The sequence below is a fragment of the Pholis gunnellus genome (genome assembly GCF_910591455.1).
Source record: "Pholis gunnellus genome assembly, chromosome: 13".
Classification (NCBI taxonomy): Eukaryota; Metazoa; Chordata; class Actinopteri; order Perciformes; family Pholidae; genus Pholis; species Pholis gunnellus.
Window position 1 is genome coordinate 2,691,175 of NC_136540.1, and position 19,492 is coordinate 2,710,666.

Genomic DNA, 19,492 nt, shown 5'->3' on the forward strand with positions numbered 1-19,492 from the left:
CAAGAATGCTTATCAAAACCCTTTAAGCAACAAGTTTCCTAAACACACACACACACACACACACACACACACACACACACACACACACACACACACACACACACACACACACACACATCACGATGGGTAAAAAAGCCTAATACACAGGCTGCTACTGTATAGAAAGGAGGGGTGGGACTAATGCAGCTGTTAACCTTTTATAAATGTAGTGACTCGTCCATTATGTGCTCTGCATATCATGTACTCATCTTTTATTCAGCTCCTTCAACTCACTTCAAGTCACGAAAAAAAAACAACTCCCATCATTATCTGAGTAAAACCAGTATGAAACACCAGTATATTGGGGGCTATCAGGACGGGGTGTGCCAACCCTGAAACCAGCTGATAGTGCTGCTGGTTGAACTCACTTCCAAGAAAGAAAGCATCCCTTAGAAATAGCCAGAAATAGGCAAACCCGAACCCTGCTTCATGCATGTAAACACACACAAATTAGTTGTGGGGTGGAAAAAAACAACAACAGCAAAATAAGGAAGAACTGGAATTCTCAATATTTTATTAATTGTCCCATTAATATTGATTTACAGATATCTCGATGAAGCCATCAAGTCACACAGCACTGTGCCTCCATCTAGTGGCCACGTGTACAAACGTGTTTCCAACGTGTTTGAGCCTCTCATCGTCATCCCAAGCTCCATTTATAGATGTGGCCGACAAGCTCTCACGAGTGTACATTCAAACGCTAGTACTTGTTTAGCGCTGCTCCAGAGGAGTTTCCTTGAGTTTTGTCGATAAAAGTTAAGATTTTTAATGGATGTATCAACTGCGTGCACATGTGCCGAATTGAACACCGTTTTCTCACGGAAGCACAACATTGCATTCAGTCACTTCACAGCGTACACCGACATGTTGATGTCACAGTCAACGCGTATTAAATCGCCACGTTTTTGACCGGAAAGTTGGCGTTGTGTCGTTTCCGTGAGCTGAACTCTCACCAAAGTCACGTGCCAATGTGCGCATTGTTCACATGTTGAGACACGGAGGGGTATGCTCCTCCAGTAGATGGGCGGTGTCACTTGGGCGGTGTCACCCACATCTTCGCGTGCGTATATCTTTGCAGGGATCTCTCTTTCAGTTCTCCAGTCTTCTGCACCCGAACAGATGACAATGGCACTGAAAGGTAAATCCGCGGTGGTGACTGGAGCAGCGATGGGGATCGGAAGAGCAATTACGGAGATACTCCTGAAAAACGGCGCCAAGGTAAAGCTTGTTTGTATCAACATATAACATGCATGCAGAACAGGAAGTGGTAATAGGCTGGGTATCACAAGTACAAGACAAACAAAAAAACAACAAACGGCCTATGAGTCAGTCATTTTTCAACTTGCTTTCAATATAAGTGTATCTTCAAAAATAAAGTTTTTCATCATCTAGTCCTGCAACATGCTTTATTCTTGATTGAAATTGTGCAGGTAGCCGTCCTGGATGTGAATGAAGCTGCAGGAAAGAGTTTAGTAGAAGTCCTCGAAAAAGAATATGGACAAGAGAGAACTTTGTTCCTAAGCTGTGATGTGGAATCAGAGGAGCAGATCAAAGGTAACGCAAGCACACACACACACACACACACACACACACACACACACACACACACACACACACAGACACACACACACACACGGAAGAGAGGAAAACAGCTGTAAAGTCTCTTATCTAAATAAACAAGCCTAGGAATGCATGAAGCTGAGCTGCAGAGTTGTGTGATGTTTTGAGAGAACCAGATGAGCTTGACGTATTCGCTTACATTAATTATAGTTAAAGTTGTGGGGCACATTCCTTTCCTGTGCCTTCAAATTGTCAACAATAGGGAGAACAGAAAAACCGCTCTGAGGCCTTAATGTGTTTAAAATTCAGGATTGTTTGAACAAAGGTGCACTCTTTTGATATGACTATTTGCTCATGAACGTTTGGCGGAAATCACACAAGGTTGCAACCTGTTTCAAACTATACAGAGATTATGAACAATTTATTGTACATTTATGTGCTGGATTCTATATTTCATGTTGTACGTTATTTTTTGTTACATACACTTTTATTGTACGCGACAAAAACACTTGACCGTGAGTGATTTTAAAATGCAAAAGAAATGAACTATTCGTCTCAAATAACCTGAATTGAACAGAGCTGGATGCGACACTAAAGTAGGCCATGAAAAAACACACGGAGGGGTAAAAAGCTCAACCTGATAATGAGATTGAAAAGATAACTAATAACTGTTTCTCTCTCTCTCTGCTCTCAAGCTGCCTTTCAGAAAACCGCAGACACCTTCGGAGGAATAGACATCCTGTGCAACAACGCCGGCATCTTGAATGAGAATTTGTGGGAGAAAGCTGTCTCCATAAACCTGGTGAGAAGAGTAACAGACTACAACTGGTTCAGTGGCACCACTTCCCCAAGGGCAGTGACACCTCAGCACAAAATAATTAATAATAGTCTTCCACGAATCACTGTCTGCACATCCGCCAAACAGATTTACATTTCCTCTATTTTAGCAGTTTGAGTGTGAAAAAACAACACCCTAACAGTTAATTGTAGCAGCTTTTTACATTCAGCAGTTGAAACACCAAAGTGCCCATGAGCAGAACCAACGGGACTCAGGCTTTACAAGGCCGTGGTCAACAGTAAGTGTCCTGTGTTGTAGATGGGGGTCATCAGGGGGACGTACCTGGCCCTGGAGCACATGAGCAAGTTGAGTGGAGGACGCGGAGGGGTCATCGTCAACACGTCGTCCCTGGCAGGTACGACCCACAATGCACTGCATGTGTGTTGTTGTTGTTTTTTTTATACAAGAAAAGAAAACGGCATTCTTTGCGTTCCTGATGTAGAGATAATAGTAGCGCCATTTCTTAACAAGGCATCTATGATTGCTTTGATTACAGCGTTGTACGGGCAGTTCTAGTTATGACACGCATTACATTCAACACTTTATATACAGTCCGTGCCATGTGTCAGTCTCGTTAACTGGATTTAGCAGGTAAAGAAAAGTCAGATAACAAAAAAAAAACTGCACCCAACAGAAAAATATTCTTCTTTACTTGTACATGGTGCCAAAATAATATCATATGGTTTGCAAAGAATTCCTCATTTGACGAGCACAAAATAAAATGGCGATTGTTGTGTTAACCTCCAGCCCGCTGTACGGCTGCTTTTCTTTAACCAGTGTAGCATTAAAGCATGCCTAACTAGCCACCTTCCAGCTAGTTAGCTAGCGTGTTCATTCCACCATGCTTTAATGCTACACTGGTCACAGAAAACACACTGTTAGCACGGTAAGACAAGGTAGAGTTTTGTGCATCCTTTATGAGTCAGGATTTAACCCTAAAGTTGGCTGATATATCATCATGCAGGTCTCGGCCCTCTACCAAGCTGTCCGGTCTATACGGCCACTAAGCACGGAGTGGTCGGCTTCACTCGGGCCATGGCGGTAAGGACGGTTCTCCAGAAGATAGTCCAGGAAGATTAAGAAAACATCTGCTTAAAAGAAGTACAGACAAATTATATTTTTATATGCTATATAGCTTTTAGGTCCTAGCTTTGGGATCACAAGCTTATGCTGAAGCAACTTATGTCAAAGTCCACCAGCTGGTTTGACAAGGTCAGACTTGGGGTGTGGCTTAATAGGAATATAATTAAATTGCTATTATTCAGGAGTGAAGTGTTTATACATTGTACCTCTGAACATTTGAAGCATAATAGTGTGTGTGTATGTATGTGTGTGTGTGTGTGTGTGTCTTTTTACTAGGCCGCCTCCACCGCATCAGGTTACGGTATACGCTTCAACGCCCTTTGCCCAGGTTTCATCCAAACGGACCTCTACGCCTCTATTAAAACCAACCTGGGGCAATTCTCCCACATGGCTGATGCAACCGACCAACTGATCAAGCTGTTTGGGGTCGTAAAGTAAGTCTTTGCCTGTGTCGTTATGTTAAAGGTGATGCAAAGAAATCTACATTATACAAAAAATGAATAAAGTGCATCATTTTTAGACCTCTCTTGTGTTCTACATGTAGCGCTGAATATTATAGTCAACTTCTTCAATCTTAATATAGGTGATTTCATATCTCCTTAACGATATATAGCATGATGGAGCAGGTTTTCTGGTAAGTCAATCAATAAATAGTCTGTATGAAATAACCACATGGTTTGTGTGACTTAGATATTTGACAAATGAAAAGTATTTTCTCATTCAATTAAGAATTTTGAGTTGGAAAAAATCAGATTTCCTGAGAAGTTTGAGTTAGCGTGTGCTTGTTATTATCAGTTTAGATGACGTTATTGTGTATTAGTGTAGAGCTAAAACTAAGGACTATTTGTATTATCTATTAAAAACAACTCAAAGATATTCAGTCTGCTGTCATAGAGGAGTAAAGAAACCACAACATATTCACGTTTAAGAAGCTGGAAGCAGAGAATTTTGACCTTTTCTTTTTTTGTCTTGACTGGTTCCTCAAACCGATTCAATTCAACACCAAAATAGTTTGCAATTAATTTTACAGGTGACAACTGATTAATCTTTTAAACTCTGTATCATAAAATATGAAATATCCCGATATGGTTCCGTTGAAAGACGATAAATTATCATATTGAAATATCGCCCGGCCCCGTGTACACGTTCAAGTACATTATCGTGACCATTATTCACTCGACCCTTTTTTTATTTCAGCATGTCTGACGTGGCGGAGGCCGTCCTGGAGATGGTGACCGATGAGACAAAGAATGGAGAGGCCTGCTTTGTGTCCCCGAAAGAAAAGAAATACGTGAAGTTTCCTTCATTCGTCCAGTAACTTTACTGGATCTTGTGATCAAAGCAGCAATGTTTCTCAGTGCTTTAATGTGCAAAAGTAAAACTTAATGCCTCAAGTGCTTTTCATACAGCAGACATATCTTTGTAAGTAGTCAATACAATGTACACCAAAGGTCCAAGCTGTAGGCTTTTAGCATCGTCTACAGGTTTTTGTTTTCATTTTGTTAGTTTAATTAATGGTGAATTATAACTGCAATAATGTGTCCTTATGTCAAGATTCAACAGTCCACTAGTTCAACACCGATCTGAGGTGGAACATTTAAAAAATGTCTGTGACCAGATTTAAAATCCAGATTGTATTTTTACGTAACGTCGTATTTAACTGAATCATAAAAGGGTCCCCCAAAACATCTATCTGTTCTTTGGGTAATTCCTGCTCATTTTATGTCAAAAGCACACGTCATTCTGCACGTAGCATCATGCAATTCTAGTTTGTAATAAATACCTTGATTCATAATGATGTGGTTTGTTGAAACGTTTCTTCCCACATCACTGTCTACGGACAGAAGGAACGCACATCAGCAGGATGGAACCCGTGGACGGATTAATGGGAGACTTCATCTCTTTTGACATCACGTTATAAAGTTTGGTCCCAATGATGTTTCTGCACAGTATTGATATTGGACGGGCAAATTATTGCATTTTGGTGTCTGAGTAACTGCAAATGACTGGAAACAAAGCGATGGGAAGTTTATTTGTTTATTGACATTTGTTATCATGTAAGTTAGACTGTTTTTTAATGTAGTTCATGCATTTCATAAACAACTCGAACACATGTTGCCAGATAATCAGATGATTGAACAGATTATTCTTCAACATGAAAATAATCAATATTCCGTCTGTCCTGCAGGTTCTGGTCACCTGGACTGCTTCGCTCAGACTGGTACTATTAAAGATGTGATGTCAATTTTTGTTCTGGCATCGTGGTGAGTCGCTGCCAGGAGCTTCTAGCTTAATACAGGAAATGTCATGTATTTCTTTTCGTTGCATTTCACTATGAAGGCCGCTCCATTCTTCGTCTCATTGGTCACCAGCTCGAGGAGGCCTTCGGCTGCCTCAGACACACTGAAACAAAAAAAGTACAGAAGTAACACAAGAAGCCTGTAAACGGTAAACATTTTGGTTTAGACTTCTATACAATCAGAGGAGTCGCCCCCATATGGTCATTAGAGAGAATGCAGGTTTAATAAGGAACCTTCTCATTGGCTACACTTTTTTTTTAAACTCACTTCAACACCCCTTTGTCTGCAACAATTTTTGTCTGAGGAGCCAGCTGGGAAAATTGTCCCATTCTGTCATAAATGCTGGCGTAGAGGTCCGTTTGGACGAAAGCTGGGCAAAGGGCGTTGAACCGTATCCCGTAGCCCGAGGCGGCAGAGGCAGCCTGGAAAACACACACACACACACACACACACACAATTAGGTTTCAACTGCTCTGAGGCTAAATGTATAATGGGAGCAATAAAAGGATGATACGGTCAAGCTGTTACTTTGTTTATTAATACACTTTATTGTGAGAAAAGCCGTCCTTACCGCCATGGCCCGAGTGAAGCCGACCACTCCGTGCTTAGTGGCCGTATAGACCGGACAGCTCAGTAGAGGGCCGAGACCTGCAGGATGTTTTATCAGTCAACATCATTATTTTATTGTTTTCATGCCATAATTTCCCTTTTAAATACAACAATCACGCCATTTGACAAATTTGTTAAATTTTCCATCCGTGGGCTCTGACACGAAATCTTTCACAACATTTGCAAATGAAAAGCTGGTGGATTTGTAATCATTTCAAGCACAGGATCTTGATGAGAAACCGTCTTTTCAATTATTTTTGTAAAATATTAACTATATTATAAGCCTGTGCACATCATACCAGAGATGGAACAGCGCGTTCAATTAGCTGTCAATTAATAACGTCTATGTTTATTTGTCTTTGTATAATTATCAACAAGAGAGTGTGTAAAAGAAATGCAGAAAACCTGAAATACTAAGTACTTAGTGCTTGAGGAGATACAAAAAAGTACTCTCTGCCATTTAAAAAGAAGGCACGCTACGATGCATTGTGGGCCGTACCTGCCATGGAAGCAGTGTTGACGATGACCCCTCCCCTACCTCCAGTCAACTTGTTCATGTGCTCCAGAGCCATGTAGGTCACCCTGATAACAGCCACCTACAAGGGTCCACACGGGGTGATGTGAGGACCTGAGTGAGTTTATTTTTTAATTGTAGGTAATAAGTAATTCCTTACGAGGTTTATGGAGACAGTTTTTTCCCACTCTGCCTCGTTCAAGATGCCGGCGTTGTTGCACAGGATGTCTATCCCTCCGAATGTTTCCACAGTTTTCTGAAAGGCAGCTTGAAAGCACAGAATAATACAGCTGTTGACATTTAACCTCGCAGCCAAGTTGAACTCTAACAGGCCGGTAATAAAACATTGTCAGTAGTTAATGACATGTTCTGTAAATTAGTCTCAAGCTTTGTCTTCCAAGTGTGTGTGTGTGTGTGTGTGTGTGTTACCTTTGATTTGCTCCTCTGATTCCACATTACAGTTGAGGAACAGAGTTCTCTGTTGTCCGTACTGTTTGTCGAGGTCTTCCTTCAAACTCTTCCCTGCAGTTTCATTCACATCCAAGAGGGCTACCTGCACAGGTGGAGGACCACCATATATATATATATATATATCATTTCGGACAGTTTCCAGAGATACATTTGCAGCACTGAACAGTCGACAAATAATTGCCTTTATATGACTTTAGTGGCACAGAAAAAACTCAAGTAGTTGGTTTATCCCTATACACACACACACACACACACACACAGTATGTCACAGCAGATATATACTCTTACCCATATTTAAGTCATGACTAAACATACACTGTAAGTAATGCAAAACATAAAAGTATGAGCTCTTGATCTTATCTTTCTTTGTGTCGCCTTGTAGTAAACCTATGCAACTATCCAAAAGCTACACATTGTTGAATATTATTATTATTACACTCTAAATGTACAGATTTGCAAAACTGGTTGCTTGTTGCAATGTGCGCAATAAACACACAGGTGCCCACAAAACATGCATAGCATACTCACGCAGTCTAAACTTTACCTTGGCACCGTTTTGCAGGAGTATCTCTGTTATTGCTTTCCCTATCCCCAGCGCTGCTCCAGTCACCACTGCGATTTTACCATTTAATGCCATGTCATCTGTTGGATAAAAAGAGAGGAGCAGGTCAACTGTATAGGATCCCCGCTGGATGAACAAAGAAGGGTGAAGTGAGAGGAGTTAGTGGGCTTTTTAAATGGAGGCAGGGACATATAGTTGATATCTGTCAGAAAAAAAACCCCAACAGTCAATTGATTGGATTGATGTGATCACATGACTGTCTACGCCTCTTTTCTTTATTTTTTATGTCCAATACCGTCTTCCAGACACTTGTCTTAAGAGAGGCAATTGTCAAATAATTAGTTTACTCATTAAAAGAAATGGTTGATGAATAAACCAGGTCTCAGGTTCAGCTAAGACTCAATCGCAGACACAGGAGACGAAGGTGGAGTGAAAACTAGGTATCTTTACTGGGGTCCGAGCCATCAAACACAGTAACAGAAAACAACTCCAACAGGGAGCGGGCAAAAATCCAAACTAAACAAAAGCAAAGTCACAAAAAAAGGCAAAGTCACAAACCATGGAACGTAGAGAGACAACACGATGAGCACACAGCGGGAAGAACAAAAAACGATCTGACAATCATGAACAGGGAAAGCAGGGGAGAATACATGTGTGGGGTGATGAGTAGATTGCAGGCAGGTGAGTTGAATGAGTGCAGTGTGGGGTTGGCAGAGGAAAGAGCCAGGGGCAGCTGATTGAGCACAGGTGAAGTGAATGAAAGCAATCAGGAGACACTCAGACACGGTAGGTGTGTAATATAGCCATAAAATGGTTATATGCACCATCTTAATAAATGCTCAATGTTAATGTTTATGTGTGCATTTAATTTGCGAGGTTGAATGCAGGTGCCGTCCTCTTTGTTGTTTACTTCCGAAACGCCAGAAGTTTTTTTGTTTGTTTTCGATGGCAGAACTTCCCTACTATGCTAATATAGCTTCATTAAGCTTTGGACATCTCGTGTTACATCTTTATCAAGGTCAGAACGAGTGAATGATTGAAAGCACTCAAAAGTGTACCTCAGTACAGGAACTTATTTGAAAACATATCATTCGAACAACCGTATTTATTCAGGTTTCTCACCAAAACTACATTTTACAAGATTATCATTATTATTATAATTTACTTTCACCTAGAAATGAATTTTGGTTCATGACAATAACGTTATTGCTGATGCAAGTGGTTTTAATATAATACAATAAAAACACTGTTGTAAAAGAAGACACTGTTTAATTAGATGTTGCATTGTATGTGGGAGAACAGAAGAACCCGGAGAAAACCCATTCTCGCCTTCTAGCTGTGTGTCGACCACTGTGGAGGAGACCTGGATGTGAGACAGGACTGGAGCTCTTTGTTGGATTCATTTTGAAGGAAAAAAGAAACGTCTTTCACTGGACTTCAATGATTTCTTCAACAACATCAACCTTTCCTCGCCTGCAGATCTTGCCGATGGCTCGGCCCACACACGAGAAGAACCTGGAGATGCGGCAGGTCTTCTTCTTTGGTGGCATCAAGTGACGTTTGAAAGACGAGGCGATGCGGTCTTCAAGTACTGGGTCCCCTAATTTCAAAGAGAGTATCACCATTAGTGTACCGCCCGTCTTCTTGCACAGGTCCTCGAAAATGGACTTGTCGAGGCCCTTGAAAGTTTTAGGCGTGACGTCAAAGTCGACACCCTCGACTTCGGCCCATATCCTTTCAAACAGACACTGAAAGATGGCCTCGCGTTCCTCGAAGGTCAAGATCAAGTTAAGTTTCCTAAATGCCCGAGAAACCAGCTTCTCCAGGAAAATCTTAACTAACATTTTCCTCTTATCTTCCTGCACGCGTTTTGCACGAATCGCTGAAGGAGCTCTGTTCTGGTGGTCGACGTCCGGGAACCGTGGTGGTGCAGGTGTTGGTGTTGGTGTTGGTGACTCGTTGTTCTTTAAAGCTTGTCTCATCCTTTCAGCGAGTATGTCCGCCTGAGTGATCTTCCACCACTCCAACAGTCCCACGAAGTTCAACACTTTGTACCACAACTCGCCGTACATGTCACCATCATAGTCAGACTCAACTTCTGACCATGAGCTGCCCGTCATGTGTTCTAAGAGGAAGGTACTCAGTGCGTCAGTGATTTCCACGGCTTCATCTACTGAAATACTCCTGGACACAGGAAACTTAAAAACCTGGTTTCGAGTCTGTGTTTTTTCATCATGGGGAATGATGCTCTGTATGTCTAACAGCATTAAGGGGCCGTTTGTATCGTTGTAGTTCTGCAGGTATTTGGTCTTCATTTCATCCAAAATGCGATTCAGCCACATTTTGGCAAAGTGCTTTGTAATAAAGCTCTTGAGTTTGCTGCATGTGTTTTTCTTGGCCGACTCGCTCTTCTGTTTGTCATCTGTCTCCTCCGATTCCTGGAGTTCTTGAAAAATGTCGTTATCAACAATTATTTCCAGAGAGCTGTCAAACTGCAACTTCTCATAATCAGAGTCTGACATTTCATCCAAGAAAGGGTCAATGATCTTATTCACCTCCCTCTGAATTATTTCCTGAAAGTAATCATCACTGTCTAAGGATCCTATTGGAGACTCCTCAACCGTTGACTCCAGGTCGACTGACTCCAGGTCGACTATCTCTAGGTCTTGGGGCGGACTTCTTCTCTGCCTTTGCGGTCGAGGTGTGAAGATCCTTCTCATCTCCGCTGTGAATTTCGTCGTCATCTTTAAGGCGTGAAAAACTATTACGTCGAGTCTCCTGGGGGAAGTGATGTGATGTGGGAAGCAAGAGTTTTTAGGGAAAGAAACAACACTGACTGCAACCTCCTGATTGATCAGGTCTAAAAGGTGGTGTGAGCTTTCACACTGGACTTGGCCTGTGATGCCCAGAACAGTTTTAAAAGCCTCTACTACTTCGTCGCCCAGCTGTTCCTTGATATTTTCTATAGTCACCACCACGCCTCTGTCCCACAAAGCTAGCATGAAGGATTTGGACACGTTTAATATTATGTCCAACACCAGATGTGCCATCAGAACTATGGTGGTGTCATCTGGGACGCCTGATTTCAACAGTACCCACTGATATGCTGTCAAGCTTTGAAAGAAGAACTCAATCTGTTTGTGATCATCAATCACAATTGTCATCAATTCTGGTGATGCATTCATGGCGCTTGTCGCCGTTTAGCCTACTTATGGCTGATTCTCTTCGGCGTATTGTGCTCTGAGGACTTCCTGGCTGACTTTCCTCAAAGTCTGTGTTTAGTTTAAAAGCAGACAAGAAGTAGAAATATTTGCTGAAAGCATCCTCCTTTAAAAGTCCAAAGCTATGAAGTCACACACGAAATCCAACTGGAGCGCAGCTGACAAACGTTTCTTTTTCCAAAGCAATAAGCCCCTGTCCCCTTGGTTACTGTTGCTATCATGTGAATACGTTGTTTTTTTTTAATGGACGAGAGCCGCCTTCGAAGGGTACATCCCAAGTCTCTTAATTGTACTTGCGAGGAGAGAGGAAATGAGGAAATGTTGTTTCCTATATATATTTATATTACATTTTGTATATGTCCATATTGACTTTGTGTACATTTCTATTCATTTCTGTTCTAAAAAAACCCCGTTATCAAATGAAAACGATTTAAATAACTCGGAAGTGAAAGGTTCAAAGTGCAAACAAGGCTTCCGGTCACATGACCGGAACTAAACAAACTCGTACATCCGGGGTTTCGGCCACGCTTTGCCTTCGTCCTCAACCACCAACAACAAATCTCTCGCTGTGCAGTAAAAACAGAACAAAACCTCCAAAATGCCGAAAGCCAAGAAGTCAGGGAAGAGAAAGAAGTTCGACTACACTCTAGACCGGAAGAAGATGAAGAAACAGTTCTTCAAGAAATACAACCCACGGATAGAAAAGTAAGCTTGGAACGGCACGTTAGCATGTTAGCTCACGTTGGCTAACAGGGGGCATGTTGACGCCACGTGAGAAGTGTTTACCTGAGCATTTGACCCGATATTTGTAGTATTTATACTACACAGTAGTGTACGTGGTATTCATATCCTTTAGCTACTTCAGTTAAAGTAGAATACTATGGTCTAAAAGATACTCCTTAAAGTCTCACGTACATAAGGAATGAAAGTATTCATTATGCAGAATGGCTCACTGTGATTGTTATATATTCGTTTTTTTAGACACTTGTATGTACTTGTACTACAGTTACTTTAAATAATTCATTATGAATATTTTCTCAGTTAATTGATTAATCCCCTATAACACAGTGAAATGTGACCCATCACACCTAAACCCAAAGATATGCAGATGAGACCGAGCACAAATAATCTTGAGTTTTATTAATCATATGTAAAAAATTAAATTAAATGGAGTAACCATTATTTTTTGTAATTGATTAAATAAATTTTTTTTTCAGAAAATCACAGTGAAGCCCAGAATGTTGCTCAACTTTCAGTCTGCTCTCACATTAATGATTAATGACGGGTTTATTACTGTTATTTATGTCTTATTGTGGCAGGTCTTTGAGATTTAAAGTTTCAGATTAAGAGATTTTAGGGGGATTGGGTATTTGATTACGAATATATATAATATTATATTCTACAACTTAAAATCCCTATATTATCACAGTTCTGTACTTATAGTCGGAATATGACAAGAATTGTAAATTGTATGCAAACAAACACAGTTTTCACTGAAAAGATAGTTGATGCTTCTCATTGGGTGGAACTTCTAGTTTGCTCTGATTATGAGATAAATATATATAATACATTTGTTTTGGCCGGCTCCTGCAGAGGCACTGTTCTGTGTTTTTAGTTTCATGTCATCGTGCGTCTAACTTTTCCTCTCACTTAGTACACAGATCAGAAATGCGTGGGACGACAAGAAGACCACGTACACGAACATGCAGGAGATGGGTCTGGCGTTTGATCCAAACCGCACGCTGCCGATAGCGAAAAAGAGCGTAAGTAACGAGATTCCTCTAAACGGGACAAAGACTTCAGAATGGTGGCTGTGCAACATCACCTGAAAGCAGTTTCTCTATTGATGACTGATGCTTAAACTGAACGCCCTCGCTCAATAATTCATTGTATTTAACATGATCTAAGTCCCGCCCACGAGAGTGGAGGAGACGAGGAAGAGATGTGAGGACAGAGGAGTCGAGGCAAATTGAGACATCCTCGCCTCCTAGACGTCGTTTTTTAATGCGATGTCGAATAAATCTGATTATCTGCTAATTATGACAATTCCACACAAATGTCTATAAAATGATGAAGTGAGGACATTTTGGACAGACGTGGATGTTGGAGGAGCAGCGACACTAATTTGAACTGGTGTATATGTGTATAGTCGTATTAGAAAAATGACGTAAGAATTTAATTAGTGAACGCAGGAAGACTCTTATTATTTAAACGGTAATAAATACGGGCAACTTGTTTCTGGCGCTTAGAGAATATGGTGCTCTATCATTTATCTTGTGGGACAGTTTCATCGTATGGGTATGGTTAATTGAATTAAATGTTGTCCCGCGAGGCAGCGCTTCTTTTAGTTCACTGAATGCTGCGAGCGGCCCATAACTTCTACACTTTGGGCTCCGGAGCGACGACAGTAACTGTGTTGTTTTTCTGTGGAGAAGAATGTTTGTCTTCTTCAGTTAACCCAGAATCCAAACGCATGTCTTTTTGTTCCCACGTTTAGCTCCTCCGTGAAGATAAAGTGACTAAAGCTCCCGTCGGCATCGTGACGAAGCCCTACGTAGTCAACCGTAAGTTGTTTCTTTATTAATAACCTCACCATGTGAAGTAACGTGAACCTTCATTTTGTTCATTCATCTTTTGATAGAACTCTTGTTAGTGGCCTTTTTATACGGATTCCAAGAAGACGCTCACTATGATTTCGCCCTAATTAGACCAATTTGAAAGCAAGCAGAGCTTCACTTCCACCATCTTTGTTTTTGTCGTTCTGCTCGGTGGCATTGAGGCTCCGAGGAGTCGGCCTTCAGCAACAGCTGCTCTGGATTTCAGCGCCGAATGACTTTCACTCCTCCCGTAACGCCACCGGTGCTTTTCCATGTCCTTTTTTGAAGACTGAGTTTTAGAATATATTTTTATGCTCCTTGTCGTCGCACCGAAATGAAAAAGATGAATCCTTAAATGCGAACAAACAAGATGGAAGAAATATGAATGTTTCTGAGATGTCTTTTGTGTTTGTGCGGCGCAGAGCTGCAGGAGGAGGCCGACCGCCCAGAGAAAGACTCCAAGACGCTGTCCTCCGACCTGATGGAGTACGCTCAGTACATGATGCGAGAGCACGGGGACGACTTCAAGGTGAGAGCGCCGACCGAGGCCCGAACGCGTCCCCGGTGGTGATGGTTCTGCACGATTTAGCGCAGTGTTTCTGTTATCATGTCAAACTATTATAAACAGTGGGAGTCCCACACTCCTTTGTTCCCGCTTACATACACGTCTCAGGCTTCTCACCAAAAACTAAATCTTACATTTGTACCAAAGTATTAAGATTAATTTAAAGAGTCGCTCTTTAATTCAGAGCCAGTGTTACAAATGTGTCAACAGAATGGAAAGTGAATTAGACAACTAAACCAGGTGTACCGCAGCACGGGTCAGAGACCTGGCTGTCCAGGTCTTAGACGCCGTCGGACAGATTCTTCTCTCGCAGCTCGTTCCACTTTATTTGTCGCTCACACAGAAAGCCGATAACGGGTCTCTTCGATTTATAGCGTCTCTGCTGGGGGGGGGGGGGGAATTATGCTCCAGTTGTGAAAAATGAACGGAAAAAGACAATCAAATTGCAACTTGGGACAATTTAATCGTAAACTAAAATGTATGATCATGACCGGCGGCAGTTAGCGTAGCTTAGCACGGAGGCTGGAACCAGCTAGCCCGACTGTGTGTGAAGCTAACAAACTTTGCCTACCAGCTCGTCTAAAGCTTGACAATCAACACGGTGTAACTCATTTGTGTTAAAACAGAGAGTTTTCTGAGCCGGCCTCTTCCTGGAGTTCTGTTTTATCTTTAGTCAGAGCACGGCTAGCTGTCCCTCCCCAGAAATGACAAATAAATGTAACAAAATGTTACAATTAACTTCCATGAACTGAAAACACACGGTGAAAAGGTTAAAGGGTTATTGAAGAAGACTTGAAACCATGAACTAATGATTCAAATGTTTATTTAGGTAATTAAATAATATAAATAGGGTCATTTTCTCATAGACTTCTATGCATCAGACTTCTTTTTACAGTGAGAGATCAGTAATTCAAGGTTAAGCTCCTTCAGCCTTGGCTTCACTTCTCTAAACCGGAGGTTGCCGCCTGGTTTAAAGTGTATTTCATGCAGCGGGTCATATTTTAACCGAGGCGTCGAGATTCAATACTTACTGGCTGAACTTGGGCTGCACGATGGTGCGTTTAAGGACACTCTGAGGAATGAGGACTGGCTGCCAAGGTCTAGGACACTTTCTCTGTACTTTCCTGGACGTGCTCAGTCGATGAGAGTCCTCTGTCTGGTTTCAAACGAGGTTTCAGCGGCGTGATATTCTTCCACAGCTGCTGACTTTAGTTTTCCTCATTCTTCAGCTTGAAAGGACACGCCCAGAGGGTTTTTTGTTTTTTGTATGACTCAGAGCGGCAGAAGTTAAAATAGATTTTCTTTATCAGAAAAGTGCCTCGTTCAGACGGATTTAAATGCTGTTTTCGAGCGTGTGAAGCAGGATGTGTTCAAGATCAAGTAGTTCTTAAAGATTAGGCGTAAAAAAGATCAGTGAGCCAAAGTGAAGGTGGTTCAATATTTTACTTTTGCTACGTAATGAGCTTTGAAAACCTCACTGGGGCGCCAGAGTTGTTCTAGATTTTCAATCTTGTTATAATAATATAATCTTAGTAATAACTGTACTGTATGCCACCTCGACATTTTACCATTTTATATTTGCAACAAGGAAGTAACGTAAAACACGGGACTATTTTCTGTGGCGTTAGCTGAAGCTCTTTATTGTCCCTTTAGGCGATGGCCCGGGACGAGAAGAACTACTACCAGGACACACCCAAACAGATCAAGAGGAAGATCATCGAGTACCAGCGGTGCCACCCGGAGCACTACGACGCCTTCGTCCAGGCGCTGGGCGCTCCACCGCTGCCGGTCCAGTAAAGAGACTTTATATATACGCCGCCGTCTGTATCCGGATCTCACTCTGGAGACGCAAACAGGACAGAAGTCCAGTGTGAGGACCGCAGGACTTCAGGACCTTTCTGTTACTGTCCTCGCTGTAAAGATTTCCTGTTTTAATTATTCCCCATTTTGTTTCCAGGTGTGTGTGTGTTTGTGTCACTGAGAATCATTTAAATACCTTGAAGCTCATTTCTCAGATGTTTTTTTTTATGTATCCGTGCATTCACACCGGAGAACTCTGTTTCTCATCTTCTCCGTGTTTCCCTCATCATCACACTGATCTCCAGTTGAAGCTCGAGCGCGTTGATGTCTGAAAGGAGTCTCTGCAGCGTGGTGTTATTCAACGGCACTGGAGATGCGTGCAGCTCTGAGCTTCAGAGTTAACCGATTGGTAGAAGTCTGGTTAGTCTGCACTTTATTGCTTATAATCGTGTGAAACAGTTTCAACGACGACGCTGGTCGAGAACGTTGAACCGCTCAGACTCATGACAAACACTAAAGAGAGCCGCGAGTCATCGCCATGATGGCTTCTGAAATATACAAATGTTTGCGTGAGAGACTGAAGAGAGAGAACGGGCGTGACGGTTTACGGGACCGGCCTGGTTTTATTTAATATTTGTTTCATTGTCAACAACCAAACCCAACAATGTGTTATTCCGGCTCTCTGCGCCGAGCCCATTGGTTCAACATGAAGGTCTCGTAAAAACATCTCAAGAATATAGTTTTTAAAAGCTCATTAACGTCCCAAAACGGCTGGTCCCCTGTAGTTTTATCAAACAATACTCAAACATGACGAAATATATATAATATATTTTCAGCAGTGGATTGATCCTCATTGTAATGGGTCATTGTGTTTTGAGCATTTTGGTGCTCGACCACAATGACCCATTAAAATGAGGCAATGTATAGTTTGAACCCTCTGCACTGGTTCCATACATCTGTGTGTGTTTGTATATATATATATATTGTGAGCGTTTTGGTGCAAGTAAAGAAGAAGCTATTACTGTGGTGACATCTCCATTGCACACATGAAAAGTATTTCACATGTTAACTGCTTTTGTCATTAAAAGATGTCTTTGAGATTCTGCAGTCCTGCCACTTATATATTAATATATAATATAGAAAGTAAGCATGTTCTAAAACACTCAAACCTGTCAAAATTCTGTCCAGTTTTAAGAGACGCTTAATTAAACATCTTTGCACCAAATCTACACAGAATGAAACGTCCACAAGCCTTTTTATTTTATTACACATTAATGGATCCATCACGCTTTGACTCATCCCACAGTCCTCAATGACGCGCTTGTCAACGCTTCATGGAGGACGCAGTCGTTAAAAGGTTTTTATCTTTTAGAAATGCTCCAGCTCCTGTTCAGGAATATAACATCCACAGTTCTGCTTAATTATATCTTTGTTTTGTTGATGTAACAACTCTGGCGTCTGTTAAGAGACTCTCACTCCCTTCAAATGAATTTGACATCTGCGGCAAAACAGATGCATCGTCATCTGGAGAGCTGTGGTTTCGGCTCGAGGGGAGAAAACGGTGAAGTAATCCACAGGTTTAGTTTGACAGGTAGATAGAAACATGCGTCACTTCTCGGGGAGCATCCGATTTAAATGTCGGCCATAAAGCCTCGTGGAAGCAGCTTCAGTGATAGAAAAGCGTTTCTGTAGTTTGTTCTCTAAAAGCTATAGAGCATGTATGAGCACTGAGTCATGTAACATCCGGCTTCATGTGACTCACGTACACTGTACTGTTAACGCCCTGTTGGAGTTTATTCCCATGGCTGCAGAGCGTCGACAGAGTAACACAGCAGGATTTAACTGAAGTGACTTCTGAAACATTCAACAGACCGAAACCTTCAAACGATTTCTAAACTTCCTTCAGCTTGTGTTCGACACCCTCGGCGTCGATGTAAAAATCTAATTGAAAAAAAGCCACGTTTTCCTCAAGGATGCTCAATTCTAAAAGAACACAGCTGGGACCAAAACAGAGACTTTTATGAAATTAAAAAGTACGAGGTCACCACATCACAGATGAAAACGAGAACATGTGGGGTCAGAAAAACTGAAGAAACACGTCCCCGGCTAATTGGGGAACACATTGAACATGCACTGCAGTAACCTTGTTACTTTATATCAGTTTACACATGCCAGTAATTACATTTCTCCCCTAACCCCTGAAACTTGTTTTGGGAACTTGGCTATCTCATTTTAACTGTAAGACAGAAACGGTTACTACCTGACGTTCTTTGTGTCTGTGTGTGTGTGTGTGTGTGTGTGTGTGTGTGCGTGTGCGTGTGCACGGTCTGTTTCAGTAGGTCTTTGGATGGAGTCGTTTTAAATAAACAAACTTATTCAGAACCAAGAAATCGACTTTCTTCAGGAGAAATCCACCTGTGGAAACCAGTTTTTTCTAATCCCCCTTCCTCCATAACGGGAAACCACGTGTCTCGTTTACGTGACATGTATGAGAAATGAATCTACCCGAGAAAGACGACTCGTTACTGAATATATGTGTCAAATCGTAGGGCTAATCCATCCGATAGTTGAGACAACCTAAAAAACAAATCCACCTCACGGTGGCACTAGAGGAGAAATCATTACGGTTCATCCTCTGGGGACCATGAATGTATTCACAAAGTGTAATCGTTAACTAATGACTTTCACGGTGAAACCAAGAGAGGAATTTCTCTCCCTGCTTGTTTCACGTGGACCTTGAGCTCGATATCTTTACTGTCGGCTGCACAAAGTTGACGGCAGAACATATAGTTTGACCTCGTCTGCTGTCGTCGATCATTTACAGCTTCGTTCCAAGAACTCCAAGTTCCTCTGTGAAGCATGTTTGACCGTCGAGGAGCCGTGTGAGGTACGATTGCGCAACGATTCACGCCAGCTGTGGTTGTTTTCTTAAATATGGATTTTTTCTGCCATTGAAATGTGACTTAAGTACAATTGCACATTTGCTGTTTCCTCTGGTGCCACCATGAGGACAAACTTTACATATTTACGTTTCTCAGTAAAGTAATAGTAAACTTTGAAATACTGCAGTCTTAACACATACAGTAAAGACATGACTAGGTGGTAAAGGGTTGGATGGGGTACATTAAATAACATGAGGTCTCATTAAATTGTGACCATGCGGTGCATTCAGCAGTTCTCATGTACAGATAGCTTTATGTACAGGAACCCTCTGCTACTGTCTGAGCCAAAGGACGACATTCTTTCATGCAAGCTTTTAATATATTACTGGAGTAATACATATATATATATGTGTATATGTATTTATTAGAAATGAATTGTTCAATTTAAGTT

At 41.6% G+C, this 19,492-nt stretch overlaps 3 protein-coding genes across 4 annotated transcripts; 2 read left to right on the forward strand and 1 right to left on the reverse strand.

Annotated features, from left to right (window-relative positions):
* Positions 1-1,077: 1,077 nt before the first annotated feature.
* Positions 1,078-5,318, forward strand: LOC306704681 (15-hydroxyprostaglandin dehydrogenase [NAD(+)]-like). Its single transcript, XM_079171146.1, has 7 exons — positions 1,078-1,257; positions 1,470-1,593; positions 2,295-2,401; positions 2,696-2,792; positions 3,402-3,478; positions 3,797-3,954; positions 4,718-5,318. Exons 1-7 carry the CDS (start codon positions 1,159-1,161, stop codon positions 4,836-4,838), a joined length of 783 nt encoding a protein of 260 aa, XP_079027272.1. The 5' UTR covers positions 1,078-1,158; the 3' UTR covers positions 4,839-5,318.
* Positions 5,319-5,412: 94 nt separating this feature from the next.
* On the reverse strand, positions 5,413-15,574 carry LOC306704682 (15-hydroxyprostaglandin dehydrogenase [NAD(+)]-like). 2 transcript variants are annotated; one of them, XM_079171148.1, is made up of 8 exons: positions 15,391-15,574; positions 7,959-8,056; positions 7,373-7,496; positions 7,104-7,210; positions 6,929-7,025; positions 6,392-6,468; positions 6,088-6,242; positions 5,413-5,923 (listed from the first exon to the last, which is right to left on the reverse strand). In XM_079171148.1, exons 2-8 carry the CDS (start codon positions 8,049-8,051, stop codon positions 5,806-5,808), a joined length of 771 nt encoding a protein of 256 aa, XP_079027274.1. In that variant the 5' UTR covers positions 8,052-8,056; positions 15,391-15,574; the 3' UTR covers positions 5,413-5,805. The 2 variants fall into 2 exon arrangements, with proteins under 2 accessions (XP_079027274.1, XP_079027273.1); XM_079171147.1 differs by lacking the exon at positions 15,391-15,574 and having other exon boundaries at positions 7,959-8,133.
* nop16 (NOP16 nucleolar protein homolog (yeast)) lies at positions 11,714-16,366 on the forward strand. Its single transcript, XM_079171149.1, has 5 exons — positions 11,714-11,902; positions 12,852-12,960; positions 13,695-13,761; positions 14,217-14,323; positions 16,013-16,366. Exons 1-5 carry the CDS (start codon positions 11,796-11,798, stop codon positions 16,154-16,156), a joined length of 534 nt encoding a protein of 177 aa, XP_079027275.1. The 5' UTR covers positions 11,714-11,795; the 3' UTR covers positions 16,157-16,366.
* Positions 16,367-19,492: the final 3,126 nt, after the last annotated feature.

Coding starts and splice junctions, on each gene's coding strand:
- LOC306704682 (XM_079171148.1), bottom strand. CDS start 8,051: ATGGCATTAAATGGTAAAATCGCAGTGGTGACTGGAGCAGCGCTGGGG. Junction 7,497..7,958: donor TCCTGCAAAACGGTGCCAAG/GTAAAGTTTAGA, acceptor CCACCTGTGCAG/GTAGCCCTCTTGGATGTGAA. Junction 7,211..7,372: donor ATCAGAGGAGCAAATCAAAG/GTAACACACACA, acceptor TGTGCTTTCAAG/CTGCCTTTCAGAAAACTGTG.
- LOC306704681 (XM_079171146.1), top strand. CDS start 1,159: ATGACAATGGCACTGAAAGGTAAATCCGCGGTGGTGACTGGAGCAGCG. Junction 1,594..2,294: donor ATCAGAGGAGCAGATCAAAG/GTAACGCAAGCA, acceptor TCTGCTCTCAAG/CTGCCTTTCAGAAAACCGCA. Junction 2,402..2,695: donor AAGCTGTCTCCATAAACCTG/GTGAGAAGAGTA, acceptor CCTGTGTTGTAG/ATGGGGGTCATCAGGGGGAC.
- nop16 (XM_079171149.1), top strand. CDS start 11,796: ATGCCGAAAGCCAAGAAGTCAGGGAAGAGAAAGAAGTTCGACTACACT. Junction 11,903..12,851: donor TACAACCCACGGATAGAAAA/GTAAGCTTGGAA, acceptor CCTCTCACTTAG/TACACAGATCAGAAATGCGT. Junction 14,324..16,012: donor AGCACGGGGACGACTTCAAG/GTGAGAGCGCCG, acceptor TTGTCCCTTTAG/GCGATGGCCCGGGACGAGAA.